This window comes from Schistocerca nitens, chromosome 1 (genome assembly GCF_023898315.1).
Source record: "Schistocerca nitens isolate TAMUIC-IGC-003100 chromosome 1, iqSchNite1.1, whole genome shotgun sequence".
Classification (NCBI taxonomy): Eukaryota; Metazoa; Arthropoda; class Insecta; order Orthoptera; family Acrididae; genus Schistocerca; species Schistocerca nitens.
This window is the reverse complement of record NC_064614.1, coordinates 565,832,428-565,847,341: the sequence shown is the minus strand read 5'-3', so window position 1 is coordinate 565,847,341 and position 14,914 is coordinate 565,832,428. Positions and strand designations below refer to the sequence as shown.

The 14,914-nt window shown below is 39.3% G+C and overlaps 1 protein-coding gene across 3 annotated transcripts in view; it reads left to right on the top strand.

The window, feature by feature from the left end:
• The window catches only part of LOC126254760 (UDP-N-acetylglucosamine--peptide N-acetylglucosaminyltransferase 110 kDa subunit), a 156,917-nt gene that overhangs the window by 114,963 nt on the left and 27,040 nt on the right, over window positions 1–14,914 (top strand). For 2 of the 3 annotated variants that reach the window (XM_049955338.1, XM_049955336.1), the window contains 2 exons: window positions 13,300–13,389; window positions 13,467–13,572. In XM_049955338.1, the coding sequence (XP_049811295.1) occupies window positions 13,300–13,389; window positions 13,467–13,572 (196 nt within the window). Of the gene's footprint in view, window positions 1–11,687; window positions 11,905–13,299; window positions 13,390–13,466; window positions 13,573–14,914 lie in introns of those variants that run through there. The other variant, XM_049955339.1, reaches the window with a different exon arrangement.

Here is a 14,914-nt window from a genome sequence, read left to right as displayed (position 1 = left end):
TTTTTGATTACCCGGTATGTAACGATAATCACTAAGATGTTTAATAGATGATGTGCAGTTAATGACGTCAGTTGCGTCTTCGATGAGAGAAGTGCGATATGATGATCAGCCAAATAAAACCTTTAATGCGCGATGTCTACTTCAGTGGACAGATGTCTAATGCGTTCGAAAACTATAAATATGTGCATAAAAACTTTATAACTTTACAACAATACCACCAGACAACAACTGTAAAATTATTTATCAATCTTGACGAGCGCTCATAGAACAACCAGGAGTAATAGTGGACACAGCCGCTCGTTTACGATTCATAATGGCCATCTTAGCTACCCCTGTGTTCGCTAAACTTTCTTAGGGGTCCATTAGGAACTACCAAGGAAGCAACACCGGTCGGTCATGTACAATACAGTGGACTGCCTGTGTTTGCAGGCCGTTGACTGATTACAAACATCACAAAAACAGTGGCAGCTGTCCACTGCAGTTGACGTGGCGCACCAGAGGATTAGCCGTGTTTTTATTTCCAGTCAGCTACAGTTCATGAAATATCATTGTAGTGTACAAATAGTAATGCACCAAACCTTCGAATTTAAATTCCTTCTCTAACGCTCTGAGTAAATTTGGTGCACAGGGGGAGCTATCTCAAAACACTAGATGATTTTGGGTGTATTCCGCATTAGTTTTTGTTGGCGGGTTGTAATTCTTCTCTGTGTGAAGCAGAAAAAAAGTACAGTTACTGGACAGGATTCGCTTACGTAACATGGTCAAAGTAATAACTGCTTCCTTAGCCGCCATTCCGTTTCTTGGCCTCCCACGTAGTATCATAAAAGTGAGGGTTATTTTATCTCTTGATAAATAAAATATGGTATAAACAAACGTTACATCATCGTATCACAACATTTCAAAATTGCTTTACCAGAAGTATTTTTCGTTTGGCAGCGAACAGTTTCGGGTATTCTTCGGATAATAAACATGTTTAAACAGTATCTTACCGGAGACTGTTTTCTTGTTCTTTAATTGCTTGTGTGGCGGCAGTTGATCGAGAATCTTGTTCCCGTTGCTGTCTGATACGCGAGAGATTTAAATCGTTGTTCGCAGTTAGGGTCAACTTCTAAAGAGTTCAAGCTGGAAAGTAAAAACAGTTTGTCCTTGAGAGCTGTAAGACAGGTGAGGTATCTCCTACTTCAACGCTGCCTTAAGATTGTTTGTGTACTCCTAAAAGACCAACTAGGTGCGAGCAGAGAAAATACACAACTTATACAATGGCGAAACTTCGTCCGTTGCTTTGATGCCGTGCTAAAGCATTCCTAAAATACAATGTTCTCTCTTAGACATAGCAAGAGCCAGTTTTAGAACAAGCGTTTAGTTCTTGGCTGGTAAGCTGAGATAATGCTCGGTGTGAAGACAGCTGATTACCACACCACTATCCCATAGTCTTTCGCAGTGTTACGCGCATTCATTGCTCCGTTCTGTGGAGACATTTTAGTCCGGGTGTTAACAGGAAGTCGCCGAACAACTACATTGAGACTTGAAGAAATAAAGGGTGTCCCAGGAAGACGATCATTCGAAGCACAAAAGTCAGTAAACATAGGCTCTAACATGTACACCTTAAAAAAACCATGAGCACCCCTTCAGTAGAAGATATATTACACAGTAGCAAAGAAAAAAGTGCTCATAACTTATAGCAGTATGCACTTTGAGCCCATGCATATGCGATATTTCCACTTCGTTCCTATCATATCGTTTAATATTTACCATTCCTCCTGTACACCCTGTACATACGTAGAAAAATTTTAACTCAAACAATAACTTGTGCGAGTAATTAATAAATGTTGCTTCATTTTGGGGTATTAAGACAGTAAGCTGCAACTGGGAACTAAGCTAAATAGTGTACGTTAGTAAACCATAGCGTCCAGCAGTATTTTAGTTTCCCTTTACACCTGTATTTAAAAACATTTAATATAAACTTCGCTGACGCTTTAGTCGTTCTCCGTGAATCATTCTTCATTTTTATTTTCCGCTTTCCCCGGTTTCTTTCTTTATATATGTAGATTATTAAATTCATTTTGATTTCACTGAATCCCTTTGATGAATCGTTGTGACAGGAAGTAGTTTCCTCAAGCAGAGAAGCGTCACGCCGTATTGCAGATATTGATCGCCACCGTCCCGCCTCTCTTAACGTAATTCTGACAACGTATTGGGTCGCAGTAGGTCGGTTGATTTACTGATACGAAATCATAGGACATTCTATTCCAGGAGAGCATTTTCTTTATCAAAATGGTCGTTTCGTACTTACCGCTGATCGTTATTGTAGAATTTAGTTTTCCCTTCTTTACTCCGTCAAGAGTACAACTTTTTTCCTTTGTTTTTCAAGTTAACTTTTGTAGCCTTTCTAACGAATTGTTAGTAAGTGTAAATTCGTTTCAACAATAAAGGCATAACTTGAAAATTTGCAGAATCTGATTCAGCGCTGTAGCGTCTCACTACTCAATTCTCAGCCTTGTATTCAACAAAATACATGAAGTGCGAATTGATTTGTGCTCTTGTTGTTCAGGTAATAATTGTTTTCATGGCTGCAAACTTTAAAGAGAGTGATCCCAAAAGTAAGGTTTTCTATTTTTTTTAAGTATATGGACCTGTGTATTTCTACAGTGGTTTGCATCAGTTTACAGCTTGCACATTTAGCTGTTTTTCGATATAATCACCATTTCTTTCGATGCATTTTTGTAGACGCGGTGGCAGTTTCTGTATGCCCATATCATACCAGCTCGCCGCCATGCTGTTTAGAAAGTTATGAACCTCTTCATTCACGTCGTCGTCGGAGCTGAATCGCTGGAACCACAATTAACGCTGACAGGTACTGTGAGACTGAAAAAACTCAAACGGGCAATTCTGAACCGGAGAAGAGGAATGTTGAGCAAAGGCGCACGCATTCTCCATGTCAACGCTCGCCCACACATCGCTCAGCAAACCGTTGCTCTCCTGCAACAGTTTCAGTGGAACATAATCACCCACTCACCCTTTAGTCCTGACTTAGCGCCCAGTTGCTATCACATGTTCCCTAGATTAAAAGATCATTTGGCCGGAAAGCGATTCAGCTCCACGACGAGCTGAAAGTAGAGGTTCATAACTTCCTGAACAGCATGGCGGCGTGCTGGTATGACAAGGACATGCAAAAACTGCCGCAGCGTCTACAAAAATGCATCGACAGAAATGGTGATTATGTCGAAAAATAGATAATGTTAAAGCTGTAAACTGATGTAAACTATTGTAGGGTCAGTACTCACAACCATTAGTATAATGTACAGGAGCTAATAGTTACCACAATGACCAAAAATTTGGTCTTGCTTGCTGGAGGAGAATGAATCAGTCTCCAGGCTGTTATACTAACTAAATGTAGCTCATGGTTTTCACTAGTAACTCATCTATTGCTCTGGCTGTAGTGACCTAGACGTTGATGGTACGTCTAGCCCTGACCTCACTGACTCGTCATCGCCTGTTACGATACTATTTTTATCAGGGAGCTATTACATTAGAACATCGATAATTAAAAACAATTTTTTCGTATTGCTATCATTTACGAAAACACGTTTTACTGGCGTTTATAGAAATAAGAAACACGAAATACAAAACTGTTTGTTATTTCGTATTACAAGCCTTGTAAACAGCAAAGAACTGACCAAGTAGCCAAGACTGAAAAATTCAAAATGGGTATTAAAGTACAATAGTGTACGAAAAGAAGACCAAAATTTGTTTTTTTAGTAGTAGATTCATTTTTTAGTATTTTGCTAGTTCTCCCAAACGTTTTAAAGATATCATTCTCAGCTTTTTATAATCATTTTATTATAGTCGTCCCAAGGGTTGATCCATTTTCAGCACGTCGTTGTTGCTAGACTTTCGTTGGGTCATGATAGTCGATGACTCTGGCAAATTATTTCATCGTCCTTCAGCATTTGACTGTCATTACATTTCATGTAATTCTGAATGTGTGCCCTTCAATTGGAGAAAGGCCACAGTCCATAACAAGCGGAAGTTTACAGGGAGGTAAATGTTACTGCCCATGTTTCGGTAGGACATGTGTAGATTGGCTTGAGAGGTTGCGCAGTAGTATTGGAAAAAAAAAGGTTCATACGTTTGGCGCTTCCGAGCAGTATTGTGCTGTTTGTGGACAGTAGTGGCAATATACTTGTGAGTTGCTTGCATGCACCGAAACGTACAAATCATTGCCGACGTTATGGGACATTAGAATGGATGAACATAAAAGCCAGAAAATTACTCCTCCTAAGTTGTTGTTCACCAAATACACTTCATTTTGGAGGGATGTTTTTTAATTCTTTAAAAACAAAGTTCCAGTTGTGTATAAAATATTGAAACACCAACTAAAAAGTTCTGGTATAATCATTTTCTCTTTCAGCCTCAATTATCTCAATAAATTTTGACGAGTGAAATTTATCCTCGCCTTGTTTCGTGGAAGAAAACTTTTCTCTTTATGCTTGAAAGAAAGTGTTATCGCCCAGAATTTCAAACTAGACTAAATCTACATTTTTACGGCCAGCTCATAACTAGCGGAACTTCTAGGTGGTGCGCGTGCGCCAATTTGAATTTGCCAACTGGAACGCCTTCGGTTAACCAACCTTTCGGGTGATCGCTATTGGGATAATAAATTCCCTGTTATCTCTTTCGATAGCGTTGGCTTTATTCTTAAATGTTCCATCTGTGGTTCCCCGATGTACCGTGGGACTGACTCAAAATACGTTAATTACTTGGGCATGGATTTTCCAAGGTGAAATATTATGTATACATATTCGGTCCTTGCGGTGCATCATTGTTTCCAATCAACGGATGTAGTTAACTGCATAAACAAAAAAGTGGAAACGTCGCCCCAGTTTGTTGGCAGCGGTAGCAGGAGCAGGTGTTGCGTTTCCTGCAACTACAGACTTCGCGGGCACTTTGATGTACGATGTGGCGCATCTAATTTCGTCCCAGTTTAGAGACAGCCCTGTGGATTTGCCAGTTCCAGCCGTTGGACTTGCCCGACCTCCCGAATTTTTCTTTTTTGTATTCTGTGTTCTTTTACTTGCTTTTTTTCTATATTTCTCACTATAAAAATTATATGAAATCTGCTAACTTTGACGCATTAGCATCTTTTCGACTGCTGTGCTTTTTCAAGATATTTGCCGCGAATTAATTTTTGGGAAACTCATAAAATCGTAATGTAGATTAACAAGAGTAAACCTTCAACGATTAGTAAAAGTATTTTGACAGACTAGGATGTTTTATACGAAGTAAATTTTTAACACGCATGGAGGTGACTTGCTCCGTGTGCAGAGGTGTGTGTTGTTGTTATTATTATTAATTATTGTCTCTTCACTTCTTATCACCTGATCTATTAACAGTTCGTTGGAATGCTAATATTTTGGCTGAGTTGCTATGATTGTAGTGCCACCAGTGGCGTATGATAGTGATGCATGCCAAAGGTTACGCCACCGGGAGCAGCTGCGGCTAGCAAATTTTGTTCGTGTGCCAGATGCCCACTGATACACTATACTTGCTTGTAAGATCGCACCTTACGGATTGAACACGCGTTACAGGACACTATTTCTGTAAACTATTTTCAAAACTAATATACGTATGTCCAATTTGAACAGTAAAGCTGTTAAATTTTGTGTGTCCTTTGCCCCATTTGTAGAAAGCTCGAAGTTCTCAGTAAGAATTATACACCTACTGCAAATGTACATAAAATCTTAACGCCAAACGCCATCGTTGTCTGGCAAGTTCGTGCCTTGACGCTGTGATGGGCTCTGTATGTAACAGGGTGGTAGAAGGTACGGATTTACAGTTTTTCACCAGAATCGTGACGTTACGATAGAATGCTTCATTGTCTTAACTGTTTTAGTACGGGAAACATGTTTTAATGAACTGTATCTTCATATCCCATATATTTGTGTAGTTTATATTGATTATGGTTATATAATTTTGGAATGTGATTGTAATACCTTCACCCACAATAGGGAATGTTGTTAATTGAAGTAAATTCATATTTGAAAAGTACTTTTGGGAGGGAATAAAGCTCTGGACTCGGAACTTCAGACGTGTAAAGCAGCAGTTACTAAATTAGGTATTGTATTTCGTAGCTGACGTCAGCCAAAGGGACCATTCGCAAAATCGGCCGCGTCTCGGCCTTAAGAGTGCAGCTGAAATGTTTTAAATTGAGCAACGACGAGTAGCAGCTGTGCCTGCAGCATTCCATAACCACCCTGTCAGACTGTGACGCATTTTCCGACGGTGGCCGATTACAACAGATCGATCGTTAGGGCATCGGTCACGACATTTGCAAGCTGCGCCCATTACTCGCGACCAGATCTTCAGTCTGTTGCTGAATGTGAAATCTTAGTTCTGTATTGCGGTCGGTTTAACAGAAACTATTTCATGGGACTTTGCAGAAAAGCGCACTAATGTCGCTCTGTGGTTTGTGTGACATTTTTATCAATTTGCATTCCTATTTCCGATTTTGTATGTTGTCTTCATGTACTTACCCTTTTTGCCACTTCCCCCAATACAAGTGGGATGTTGTTAAAGGTGTTTCAGAGTGATATCAAGAAGATACGATGGCGTTATGAAGTGATTCTATACGGAACATAAATCAAGAGCAACAGCTCTTAAGTTATACTGTAATCTCCTCTTTCATGTATTTCTTGCGATTCGCCACTGGGTTCAATAAAGTCCCGCTTGGTCACAAATACAGGGTGTACATAAAGGTACTTTCAATTATTTATTGCACAAGAACTTAACATTGTATAGGTGTCATACATATTGCGTTTTGAAGAGAAACTCTGGAAGTTTTTTCAAACATTCGATATGCGAACGATGAGTGACCCGGCAGAAGTCAATATTGTAATCGAATTCTTGCCATCCATACCCGTTCCAGCATGGCATCGTCAACTGTAGCAGTCGCTTCCCGTATTCTCACCCGGAGCTCTGCTAAATCACATGGTAGAGGCGGTACATACACCACATCTTTAATATGCCCCCCCCCCCCCACAGAAAAAAGTAACGGATTGAGATTTGGTGATCGGGCAGGCCATTTCATGAAACACCTGTCCCCTTCTGTAGCACGGCCAATCCATCAATGCGGCAGCTCCGTGTTTGCGACTAGCGCTGACTATCGGCAATTTACCAAACTACGCTGTGGCGGTATACATGAGCGGGGGGGGGGGGGGGGGGGGTGATGACGCATGTATGCTATATGTATGATGTTTGGTTCTTGCGCAATAAATAAAGTGTTCCCGGACACCATGTACACCCTGTATAGCTGTAGGCGTGGTGGAGCTATTTGATAAATCTTTCCATGTACGGGATTCACGATTTCGTAAGTGGTATAGCATTTTATAGCAAAGCACGAGCTCTGTTTCGTTAGAAAATTATTTATAGCACCTGAATGTGCTCGCGCAACGTTTTTGGCCGTGGAGCCCATGCAATCCCAAGGAAATGACCACGTCTGTTTTTGTAGGTCAGCCCGTTTCGGTTTCCTTTCTTGGTGAATTTTACGTTGCTGCCGAAGATCTTGGCCTTTCTGCTTGTCGTCACGTATTATCAGTGTGGAATTCAGAAAAAAATTCCCAACAACGTAATCTTCGTTCGTACAACTTTAATACAAAACTTACTCCTCTTTAGCATTGTTTCGTTGACGCATTGGGTGGTTCTTGAAAGATGTACGTAGCTGATTACAATACATAACCCATTTCTTTTAACAAGTTTTGTGATGATTATTCAGCTCGAGCAGCTTATGATAGTACTGGCCGCTTAATTGAACGTTGCAGAGAGTTAGATGCATACGCAGGCGCAGTAGTAATTTCGTTTCCGGACGGGGTCATGTACCGGCCACGGCATGACCCACGCCGTGCAGGATATGACCTATGGGGGCGTGGCCCACGTGGGTTGGTGGAGACGTCACGGGCGCTGCTGCCGCTCCCACTCGCCCAATCACTCAGTCGCCGCCGAGCACTGGCGCAGGACGCGTCGCTGTTGTACGCTTCGTGCACCGTTTTCTCTCTTGCAGTTTTTGGTTCACCGGTAAACTTCAGTGAGATTGCATTAGCACGGTGTGCCTGATTCCAGGTTTCTGTTTAGTACTGGCGCTAGATTCGAAGCATTTGATAAACATACGGTGCGTTTCGTATATGAGTAAAGACACAGAAGAAGCGGAGTGTTTAATCTTACTCCCGCAAACAACACGTCTTCTTGGTAAACGGTTATAATATTTGATCATGTCAGACAGTAAATAAACTACTTAAACGTATATTTAAACAGTAATAAGTCGTCTAAGATGGGTTTATCCATTACTGCATTTGTCACCTATTATTGACACCTGTTACATGCGTCGTATGAGACAGGCGAACTGTTTTACAGTGATACAGTTAGACATTAATGTTGTTTGTTTTTATTTTGCTTATGGTTGGAGGCTACAACTTTCTATGTTGATCAGGTTTACAGAATTGTCAGTTTACATGAAAGGACTGAAAACAGCATCATTTAGCAGTTTGGTAACATCCTGGGTCATGTATTCCCCAGTCTGTGCTTAGTGTGTGCACCTGGTATGAATTCACATCAGGCTTAGTGAAGTACTGTGTTCATGGAACACCTGAGGAGCCTGAGAGGCACAGGTTGTTTTCTTTTCATAATCTCACATTGTTTCCGCATGTGATGAAGGGAGTTATCAAGGATAATTCCTCTTCCTTAATTTGAAAAGAAATTCACCTGACCTATGCACTTGCCAGTGAGATGCTTCATAAATTTTAATACTCAGTATAGGCCTCAGCCTTCAGTTCATGTAACTGCAGACATTCTGTGCTATAAAGGATACAGTTGGAATGTAAAATACTTCAGTTGTAATATACATGACAGCATTTGTTAGGTCTAGTGACATTTCTTTTTTAAATACCTGATAAATATCTCAGTGTGATTCATTGAGATATCCCTGACATGAGCTTACTAATGAATCCTTGACAAGGCATGAGTAAATATAGGTTTTTGTTTTTTATGGCAAATGAAAACAATTGTGAACTTGACAGTAACAACATACATTTTACTGGAATGCAGATATGATTACAGGAATTTCTTCATGCATGGGTCATAAGGTTTATGTGTCTTTTACTAATATCTCCAGATTGTTTTCTCTAGAGCCTGAAATTGAGTTGGCTTTACTAGCATTAGAAATCAAATTGGTCGATAGCATGTCTCAAACTGTTGACATAATTTTCTTCCTTTCTTGTAGGTTCTGTAAGTTCTCTCATCCCACATTCAGCTTGTCAGGTGGTGCTCTATTGTAATTAAGAGACTTAAAAGTCCTTTCTTAATCACATACAACTTGGTTAATTGTCTACATTAACTTCAACAGATGTGGAGAAATTCCTATTATCTGGTCATTTTTGGTATAGTGCTGAATATTTGGCTCACATTCTAATGATTCATCTTTGCCATTTAAACTTTCTTGGAGGTAAAATGTTGTGATGCATTAAATTTGTGTTTATAGAAATAAGAGAAGTCACACTTATTTCTTCTTCTTCTCTTTTTTTTTTTTCTCCAAACAGTTCACAAGCAATTAATTTTTTTACTTTTGTGTGTGACTATTCATAAAAAATGTTAACTGTCCCAATCATTTCTAAAAAATCCTATATTTATGTGTGTAAATAGTCGAGTGATTTGGACAATTGCGCTTGTATTAGTTGAAGATGCAGATGCTTCTTCATTAGGGGTTCAGTCTATTCTAAAAGTGCATTTTCTATCTGTTGAGGTTGACCTCAATCTCGTTCCATAATAAGATTTCTGAACTGCAGGTATCCAGATTAAGATGAAAGATACTACCCAACCTACCACAGTTTCTATTATGTACACATAGTACACAGGACAGTGGACTTAATTATGTGCAGTTGTTCATAGTTATTGTTATAGTGTCTCAGAACACACTATTGATTCAGTACCTTTATATTTTTACAATTTCATAATTGATGAGTTGGTTTCTATGTGGAATCTAGCTGACAAATTAGTTTCTCCTTCTGTCTGGAGAGTATTCTGTAATCACCTGTTACATGCACTGTGTCTTTAGAAGCTGTTATAAATTTAATTTGGAAGTTTTTTTAAGATATAAATTGTGATTGATAAGTTTAGAAACAAGCTAAATACAATCAGGGCTCTTTAATCTCAATATATTAGCAAACTTATGAGAAACAGTGTCAAGGTATGTGGGGAAAATTGATATTTAGATCCTCAATGTGCATGTATATTGACACAATTTCATATGTAAAACACTTAACTGATCAGTGTACATAGATACTTTATATCGAGAATGTAACTGGCAGTCTCTGGCAAGAGAAAGATATGGTATTGTGGATTATGAGATGTACAGAATATTACCATATAACAGTAGTAAATATAATATTCTCTCAATGCTTCAAAACAGCAAAGAGCATAGTGAAAGTGTTAAACTTAAATAGCAGTAATCATCGTGCCTCTTCTGAGTACAGTGTCCATAAAACTGTCCAGAGACCCAGCTGAATCCCCTGTTTAGGTAGGAAGTGCAGTAATAACAGGAACCATTTATGATAAATTAGTGATGATGGGTTGCTGTTGTTAATGCGTTACTGATTGCAGTAAGTGATGTATCTGTAGCAATGGCTCCTTCTGCAGTATATTTTAGTCATGGTAAATAAGAAACTAGCCATGCTGCCTTCCATACGTTTGTTAATGCTACACTTGGATTGTAAAAGCCTGGCTATAGTGAATTTTAATTGATGATATTTCAAACTGTTTGTCTGATAACATCCAAGGCATATGATTACCAATGAAAGATATTTTATGTATGTGCGTCCATGTGCGCGCAGGCGCCTGCCCGCACGTGCCCATGGGTCATTAACTACAGTTTCATTTCGAGTGAAGGCGGCGTTGTTGTTGTTTTGTTGTTGAACAAGAGGGTAAATTTTCTTGGTCTGTAGTTTCTTGAGATACTAAGTAGTTAGTGAAAACTAGTAAACTTTCAGTATTCTTCAGGGCAGACTAGTACTCTTATAATGTAGCTGTAAACCAGTTTATATTTCTTTTGAAATTTTTGTAGCTGTTGCTGATAGTGGTTTTTCGTGGCGTAGGAGGCCGAGTATGAACAGCAACAAACTGCACGTATAAGTTGGCTTATTTCAGTAGGCCACATCTTAGAAGAGGATTGCTGCAGACAGCATGTGAATGATTTGCTACAAACAATACTTTCCTGTACATTCTATACACCACCTTCTATTAAAGTGCCATTCTTATCCAAGAAAAGAATGTTGGTCTTTCTAATGGTGAAGCCTGTCAAAATGTGGTTCTGCAATTTTTAAATATAAGTTGTGGGCATAACAGGCATGTTTCCCCAGCTTATAACTGTGGAGCAAAGCCACACAATTAAATTGATTTTTAAAATGTGTTGGGACAGTTCGGTGAAGTGACAAGTATTTCACAGTAAAAGAAAACATGAACAACACAGTGTTTCCAGTCTGTCACTTTTGCTGCTCAATAAAATTTACGTGGATTTAATCCTTAGAAAGGTAATTGTAGTTGTGGAATCATGTTGGGAACTGAGGAGTGAAACATCTGTGAAGAAGAAACTGTGTTTACAAGATAATATAAAGTTTAACATTTAATATATTTGAAAAGGTGCTTGTGAATTCGAAAGGAAATTGCGGAAAAGTCTTTATGCACAAGTCATGCTGGTCACACCATGGACTATCAGTGCATCATTGTATATACGATCATCACCATCTTGCCACCCAAGGACAACCGACCAGTGTCTGGTTCAACAAGTGGCGACTGGGAACAGCCATCAAGGCAGCATGGTGGTACCTGCTGTTTTGCGTGGCTCAAGTGCTGCCTTAAGAGGTCCGCATTATTAAAACGTGCTCGAGTTACTTCCGTAGTTAAATGAATGGTTGATATGCATGGACTGTAATAGCAAACTTGTCAGCATGTTTATCTGTTCAGGAAATTGTTTTTAATCAGTTCTTTGTGACTAATTGCTGTAACTGACAAGTTATTAATTCAGAGAAATTGTTACACAATTCACTAGTTGTGGCTTTCCTAATCTGCTATGTAAGACCAATAATGCACTGATGTTTGCTTGAATGCAATGCATGCTTTCAGTTTCTTGCTTTGTTTTTTCACCTTCTTCTTTTGATATGCCTTTGACGAGTTGTGTGTCAGGTAGGAACAAAAAATGTTGGAGACATGTTACATAGTGTGCTACTTGCTAGTACTTTTCATGTCATTCAGATTATATGCAGCTTTTGTCACCTAGCAGTATGCCGCTAATTAAGACCATTGGTATAAAACTATAGAATGCCAGTACACTGTCATGACACTTGTTCTTATGCTTCTGTATGGTAAACTTTTGAACCATTTTTTGCCTCATCAGAATAGATGCTGCCTGCTGTATTTCTGTTGGGTTGGTCTGTGCGTTTTGTAGGCGAATGTGTTCATGAAAAATATTTACTGCAGTCTGTAGTGGTGTTCTTAGATCAGGTGGATTTGTGTTACTGTCATTTAATAGAAGTGCCTGCAACTTTGTCATGTTGCTACTATACATTAAGACCAAAGCCACAGAGGGTAAAAATGAAAACAACTTCAGAGAAGTCCTATTCAACATCAAGAAATGTTTACAAGTGATAGCTAGTTCTGGATTAAAGATAAAATCTATCAGATAAAATGGCAGTGTATAACATTATCTGGGCAAAGAACTCATTGTTTTATTTGCATGTTAATACTACAGTAAAAGCAGCACCTGTCACTGTGTTAAAGGCCAATATACTAAACAAAACAAATTGTAAGTAGTTTCTTGTAGTGTAGTGTAACAAAGAAGCTAAACAACAGTGACCTGTAGGGTGACTTGTAGTAGATATACAGACATTGCAAATAGCCTCCAGTATCCATGAGCATTTTTTACAATGATAAGAAAGTTGGACAGCTCCATATATGTCTTTGTGATTAAGGCATTGTGATGGGTATGTCACGATGGGAAAAGAGTTATCTGGAAATGTGTATGTTTAACAGCAGAGTTTGATGTAGTTGAATTAGTTGATGGTATTCAATCCCTTGTTCTGATTTGTTTAATGCAGATAGGTATATGGATAACCAAGCAGAAGGGGCACATACAGGTCTCAGTTACAGTTACAGTTTGATTTTTTAAAATGCTTCAGTTCATCATAAGAAACTGTTTAGACATAGATTCTATACACTTACTATGTTCTGGGGAATGAATGCCAGTTTTTCTGTCAACAGAGCGGTAGCAGCCTATCTCCGTGCCCTTAATCTCAGCCCTAACAATGCTGTTGTGCACGGGAATTTGGCTTGTGTTTATTATGAGCAAGGGTGAGTAGTACATTAATTTATGTAATTTTTTATAAAAAGATTTGAATATATGGTAAGCCTTTGTTTCATGTTTGTAGGCTTATCGATCTCGCCATTGACACATACCGTCGTGCAATTGAGCTGCAACCTAATTTCCCTGATGCCTACTGTAACTTGGCAAATGCTCTCAAGGAAAAAGGACAGGTATGCTTTGGTTTAAACCTTTTTTTCCCCATAATAGAAATTTTAACTTCAGTCTCCTTTGGTGCTATTAGTATCGACATGCCGGTGAGACAGGTGACACTGAAGTGATAAGAAGTAAGAACATGATCATCAATCTCTCTCTCCCTCTCTCCCTCTCTCCCTCTCTCCCTCTCTCCCTCTCTCCCTCTCTCCCTCTCTCCCTCTCTCCCTCTCTCCCTCTCTCCCTCTCTCCCTCTCTCCCTCTCTCCCTCTCTCCCTCTCTCCCTCTCTCCCTCTCTCCCTCTCTCCCTCTCTCCCTCTCTCCCTCTCTCCCTCTCTCCCTCTCTCCCTCTCTCCCTCTCTCCCTCTCTCCCTCCCTCTCTCCCTCTCTCCCTCCCTCTCTCCCTCTCTCCCTCTCTCCCTCCCTCTCTCCCTCTCTCCCTCTCTCCCTCCCTCTCTCCCTCTCTCCCTCTCTCTCTCTCTCTCTCTCTCTCCCTCCCTCCTCCCCCCCTCCTTCCCTCCCCCCCTCTCCTTTTGATTATTATTAATAATGTAATATTGGCATACTAAGCCTGATGTGTAAATAATTACCTTTCCCTGTTTGCTGTCTCACTGAAATAATTTGTATTAATCCATTGACTGATAAATTATGAAGTGGCATGCTGATAGTTCACATACTAATTAAAATTTAATAAAATGAGGTATTAATAATAAATATTGAAGTAAAGATGGTCTTCACTGTTCTGTTAAAGTTGTTTTGCACAATAAGGAAAAATTTTTTAATCTAACATCTCTTCTTATTGTGGATGTAACTGTGAAAGGCTTCAAACAGTTTTCAGTCATGTAGTACATTTGCTTCAATGTGGTTCTCTCAGAAGTTTAGAAAGATCTACAGTAGTGATTAGATTGTGGTAAAGTGTTGCATAATATAACAATGTTCTTTAGTTATAGACGAGATCCAAGTGAAGTGACATATTGGCTAAAGAACTAGCTTTTGATTAACATCTCCACCCTCCCATCCACAGTTCGGTATTTTGTGGTTTTCTTGCAACAAAAGTTAGGTCTTTCAACACGTTCGATAAATTTGCTGCCTTCCTGCCCCCCCCCCCCCCCCCCCCAATCTTCCTACATATGAGCTAGTGCTCTGTTTCCAGTGACCTCTGCCTCAAATAAATATTATGTTTGTGTTCTGTTTTCATCCATAGTTAAATTAATAGGTGTTTCCTTTGATTTCACAAAGTAATGAGTGTTGGTATCTTCGTTTTTCCTCTAAATCATTAAAGTTTCTACACCTTTGTCTACATTTTCCATCCATTATTCATTTGTAATTTAATCTAGTATTTAATTTGGTTCATTTTATTAT